This window comes from Eleutherodactylus coqui, chromosome 2 (genome assembly GCF_035609145.1).
Source record: "Eleutherodactylus coqui strain aEleCoq1 chromosome 2, aEleCoq1.hap1, whole genome shotgun sequence".
In the NCBI taxonomy this organism is placed as follows: domain Eukaryota; kingdom Metazoa; phylum Chordata; class Amphibia; order Anura; family Eleutherodactylidae; genus Eleutherodactylus; species Eleutherodactylus coqui.
The window spans coordinates 264,431,198-264,437,067 of NC_089838.1; the positions used below are offsets into that span (position 1 = coordinate 264,431,198).

Below are 5,870 nucleotides of genomic sequence, written 5' to 3' on the forward strand. Positions count from 1 at the left end.
ATCTCTTTCTGACCTAACGAGGCAGCTTTTTCAGTCAGGAGTGTGAAAACGTTGGGGTGACAACTTATGTGGAAGATCCACATCCAACTCAACAGACTTTTTCCTTCACTGTAGAGAACCCTTTCATGTAATATAGACCTTTGTGCTCTTTAATATGACCTCAGAGATCTGAATTTCCAGCTTTAACACAATTAATGTAAACATGAGTCAATTGCCAATCACAAACATGGCGCCCACGTGTTCACGTGACGACTTTTCCCTTTCTAAATATGGCGACATGTCCGCTGCCCTTTTCTTCCCCAGTCTTCCGGCTCCGGACTCTTTGGTTCCGCCAGTCACACTTAGTCCCCGGAGGCCCCGTACGATGTGACCCGGCGGGGCCGGGATGCTGTTACTTGGCTACGAGCCCCCTCAGGACATGGACAGCCAGGCCTTGGTCATCCGGATCCGCATTCCTGACGGCGGCGCTGTGGACTGGACCGTCCAGCCGGCAACACAGCTGCTGTTCCGGGATATCCTGGTAAGAGAGGCCACAGGGGACGCGCTGGGTGACCCTGCTGATGTCACCGTGACGTCACGCGCGGCTCCAGGTGTGCTGGGATGCCCCAGTCTCTGCCAGGTCTGTTGTGTGGTGCCCACATAACAGGGGCACATGTAGTTGTGGGGTAGCATTCACAGCCCTGCTGGAATCTGCTCTCTGGTACTGAGACTTCTCAAGTGTCCAAAGAGGAAAGCAGCTAACATATTGTACACTCCAAAAAGTATGCCATAGTGCCCCTTCATGTCAGTACCAACCACAACACAGTGCCCGCTTATTGCTGCCACCCAGATCCTCTGCACACGGTGGGGATGGCTTCTCGCGGCCCAACCGTACGCACAGCTGCGACACAAATTACTGACAAAATTGTGAGGCCAGTGCGTGTGTTTGGTATCATAGAGATACGATTTTATTTATTTATTTTCTTCCACGAGCAGAAATCGCAATTGGTTTCCGCTATGTGGTTTCCATAGAATGCTATGGAAGGTATTTGCTGCAGAGTCCGGAGGTGGACGCCCGCCCGGATTCCTCAATGCCAATCCGCCTGTGTGCAGCCGGCCTAATAGTAATAGTGTGATCAAGTGTCAGCCTAACAGCAATTATAAGCCCCATGTGTCTCCTTAATGGTAACTGTGCCCCTGATTACTAATGGTGCCCCATTAGTAGTAAATGTGCCTTCAAACTAATGACAGTGCCACCTTACTAGTAGGTGAGTAGCGTTGTCGTGTTGCCTTACTACCGTAGTACCTTAATAGTAATTATGCCCCATAGTAATATTTTTGTTCCTCAATATTAGTATTACTGTGCCATGCAGCGTACTTATCTGTCCATGACTGGCGTAGAGTCCTCTTCTGACGATACAGCGACGACATTGTGCCGCTTGCAGGTCCCAGCCACGGTCTGTAAGTTCTTCTGGTTGCAGGGCATCTTGGCGTCCTGCACTCCGCCGCTACCACTTTCTTCTGTTGTGGTCTTGAGTTTCACTCCTGCCATTTTTTTTTCTGAGAGTAGAGCGTCTGGCAGCACAAGTCAGTGTGCCGGGCAGAGGAAACCGGTGGTAGTGGAACTCGGGGTATGGAGCAGCCCTAACCATCTGCTCAGTGACCGGCCTGGCACGGCACCCATAACTATGCGAATGTACGACCGTGGATCCACACGTGGTTCAGTCCTATACAAAGGGCAAATTCCGTGTGCTAAATTCGTAGTGTGGATATCTGCATCAAGACATGACATGTGACTTCCTTTTTTTCCGCATGCAGAATTGGAATCCACTTGTGATAAAACTCCCATATAGCCCACGGCATGGCTTCCCATTCAAGGTAATGGTATACGGATTTGCAACGGAATTGATGCAGAATCTACAACAAGTCCGCGGCAAGATTCTTCCATGTGAGCGTGCCTGACAGTTTGATGGCATGTCTGTTCTACTAAATTCTTGTATTCCCCATAAAGTAATAATGCTGGAGGATCCTTTCTTTGTATTACCATCTCCCTTGTCAAAGGCAATGGGTTCATTAACACTTTGACAATGTGCAAACAGCGTTGGCAGTGCCAGATTGTGTAGGGACATGTCCTGGCTCACGGAAACGGGTCGGATTCCATGAGCGTATATCCGCAGCGGAAGACTTGCGTATGACTGCCGAAGCGAATTGCGCATGGTCACGTATGCTTGTGGTTTACCGCTTATGACCGTGTATCACGCGCACAGAAGAACGATCACAGGCTGGTAATTACATCAGAAAAAATTGCCCAACCCCCTGGAAACACCCTTCTATCGCCCAGGCGGCATTCTCTTGTGCTGCTCTGAGAGCCTTCAGAACGGAATACTGATCTCCAGACTTGGCTTGTTTACATGACTTTTTTTGGAAGTAGTATAAACCACTTTAAAAACCCCTTTCTTGTGGAGGAAGAACCCAGAAGAACAATCGGAGGTTGCAGACAGCAGTCTGGATGGGTGTTGCAACGCAGACTCTGCCCATAAATTCCTGCTTTCTCTATTCCATTTATTATCTGGTCTCCTAGCAACTTGCGAGCGAATCCGCGTCCATAGGCAAGGTAAATGTGTATACACTGCTGATCGAACGCATTCATAGAGGTCAATGGGGCTCATGCGTGCTGATGAATCCAAGGTAAAACCGAGCATGCTGCAATTTTTCTTCCACTTGCGCAATCCGCAATTTCTACCCACAGGTATGAGCGAAACAAGGAAAGTCAATGCATTTGATTGACCGCGTATTACCGCGTATCGAATGCACAGATGGCAATGGCTGAATCCGCAATTCAAATCCGTTGGTGTGAGACCGACCTAACAGGGTGAATGATAATGCATGTCAATTTATACATGTATCGATTACCAGGAAGATTAACAGAGGAACGTTACCATGCAGAATTCTGAGAACTGATAGTTATTTCACGGGGCGTATATTTATTAAAACAGAAGAGCCGTCCGCTCCTATTTGATGTGGATACAAATGTTTCAGTTTTGCTGATACGTTGTTCTCTTCTTGTTTCCTTCTCCCTAGGACGTGATTGGCCAGGTCCTCCCGGACGCAACAACAACAGCATTTGAATGTGAGCAAGATATTTTTGTCTTTGTTCTAGGAATTAGGATGAAGTCACCAAACGGAAAGTCTTGGCACCTTAACGTAACCCTCCTGTCCTGGACAAACAAAGGTGGCCGCTTCTCTGACTACCTGATGCACTGTGCATTAGTATACAGAAGTAGTCGAAGACACTACGCCTGCTTTGATTGGCCAGTGCTGCCCATGTGAGCGTTGCTGGCCAATCAGATCCGTGTGTAAAGGCTTAGGGTCATTTTACACGAGCAGATAAATCATTCAGATTCCAGAATCTCGCGAGAATCTGAATGATTACAATCATGCTCTGACCTAATGACGCATGAGAATTCGTTCACTTCTCTTCAGTTTCCACTTACAGAAAGCTGAATAAGGGATCAGCTCGTCTAAACGGGTAGTCTGTCACTTATGAACTACTGCCTGCTTACTGTGAATGGAGGTCGACTGCCAAGAACGATTCCCGCCCCGCTCTGCTTCCATTCGCTAGCAATGCTCGTTCTCGTGTAAAAGCACATGAACAATTATCACTGGGACGACCTGTTGGGCATCTGCACCCGACAAGTCGTCCCGTGTAAAAGGGTTCTTAGACTACTGGCCTTCTACCAATGCCCAGTATGCAATAGGTAGTCATTGTGGCCATCTTTGCTTGTCCAGGTCCAGAGGGTTGCTTTAAGGGTGTCTTACCCGCACATGTTGGCACACCTTAGTAACCACCCATATGCCTTTTTACGGTGGTAATTAATGGGCTTTACAGCCCTGCATCAGAATACCGGCACAGGTCTGATGTGCCGGTAGGAGCAGGGACCTAGCTGTCTGGTGACAGCCCGGCACTTGTTCTAACAATGGTATTGGAGAAAAAAAAAGCCCTTTCTTTTCCCATTTTTAGTTTTTTCTCCCCCATTTAAAAAAATCGTAACTTTTATTTAGTCCTGAACATTGCTGTATGAGGGCTTGTTTTTTGCGGGTCGAGTTGTATTTTTCAATGGTACTATTAAATGTACCATGTAATGTACTGAAAAACGTAAAAAAAAATTCAAAGTGAAATAAAATGAAAAGAAATGACATTCTGCCATCTTTCAGTGCGTTTTGTTTCTACGGTGCACAAACTGCAGCAAAAGTGACATAATAACTTGATTCTATGGATCATACAACAGCCTTCACAGAGTAGGTAAATAAATACCGAGCGGTGTAAAGCAAATAGTTAGAATGCACGCCTCCCTGGACTGGATCCCGAATCCAGTAATTGCATTGACTTTTTTCACAAAAGAAGGACGCAGCATCCACGGCATAAATGCATATCCTAAAAGGACACTTTATTCATGTGGTCCATACGGTGGCTTACTTCATTCATGTGGTCATTACGGTGGCTTACAGCTGTAAGCCACTGTATGGAGCACATGAATAAAGTGTCCTTTTAGGATATGCATTTATGCCGTGGATGCTGCGTCCTTCTTTTCTTTCTTTTCTGTACTACTTTTATTTTTATTTTTTTTTTTCAAATACATTTAATTTTTTTAAATTATTTTCTGCCGCCTTCTTCTGACTGCCTTGACTTTTTTATTTTTCTGTTGACATAGTTGTGCAAGGGCTCATTTTTTGCAGGACATCCTGCAGTTTGCGTTTGGTACTATTTTGGAATACATATGACTTTTTGATTGCTTTATATTGTATTTTTTTTCTTGGAGACAGGGTGACCAAAAAAGGGTATTTTTGGCGTTCTTTTTTTTTTTTTTCTGACGTCAGTCATTGTGCAGGGAAAATAATGCGTTCCTTTGATAGATTGGACCTTTACTGACAGCGATGTCAAATATGCATTTTTGTTTTATTATTTAGATTTTTTATTATAAATATGGCAAACTTTATTACTTTTTTTTTTTTTAATAGTTAGTAAAACTTTTTAAATCTTATGTTTACTTTTTTTCTTAGTCCCCAGAGGGGACAACAACTTGCGATTTGATCGCTCCTGCAGTATGATATAATGCATAGCTCATGCTTTCACCATTTCAACCTTTTACATTTCAATATACAGCAAAACACAGATTAGATTAAAAAATACAAATTCCACGCGGACGAAGTCGTGGGTAACAAGCTTGTGTTATATGTTCCCAAAAATGTCACTAGAGCTCATTCCGCAAAAAATAAGCTCTCATAGAGCTCCGCCAATGGAAACATTAAACCTGCTCAGGCTCCTGAAATAGCAAACTAAAAATACAGGGTTTTTAGTGTACAAAAATAGCAAAACCTGAAAACTGCATAAACTTGGTATTGCTGGAATTGTGCTTACCCAGAGAATAATGTTGTAATATTATTTATAATACACGCTGAACCCCCATAAAACTGCAATAAAAAAACAACGGTGGAATAATTTTTTTCCCTATCCATTCCCCATCAGAAAAAAATAAAATAAAATGATATAACGCATTATATGTCCACTCAAATTATGCGACTAAAAAATATAACTTGTCTTGCAAAAACAAGCTCTCATACGGCTACATTGATGGAAAAATTAAAATGACATGGCTCCTGGAATGTGACGACGAACACAACTGAAAAATTATTAGGTCACTAAATGGGCCCATCACTAAGGGGTTAAAAACTTCTTAGTGCAGCCATTAACATGTGGCGCTCACTGCAAATGTGTTGGGCACATTTTTTTTCAGAATTTTACTGTGGCATTTGCAGTGTTAAAAAATCATGAATTTTTGCCCAAGTCATACATGCACCAAAATTTGACGTTCTGGTGCCTGGACTGGTCA

General features: G+C 44.0%; 1 protein-coding gene across 1 annotated transcript in view; it reads left to right on the forward strand.

The window, feature by feature from the left end:
* Positions 1-310: 310 nt before the first annotated feature.
* MAP2K5 (mitogen-activated protein kinase kinase 5) overlaps positions 311-5,870 on the forward strand; it is a 138,595-nt gene continuing 133,035 nt past the window's right edge. Inside the window, exons 1-2 of the mRNA XM_066592936.1 lie at positions 311-520; positions 3,061-3,109. Of these exons, the coding sequence (XP_066449033.1) occupies positions 386-520; positions 3,061-3,109 (184 nt within the window). The 5' untranslated portion in view covers positions 311-385. The remainder of the gene's footprint in view (positions 521-3,060; positions 3,110-5,870) is intronic.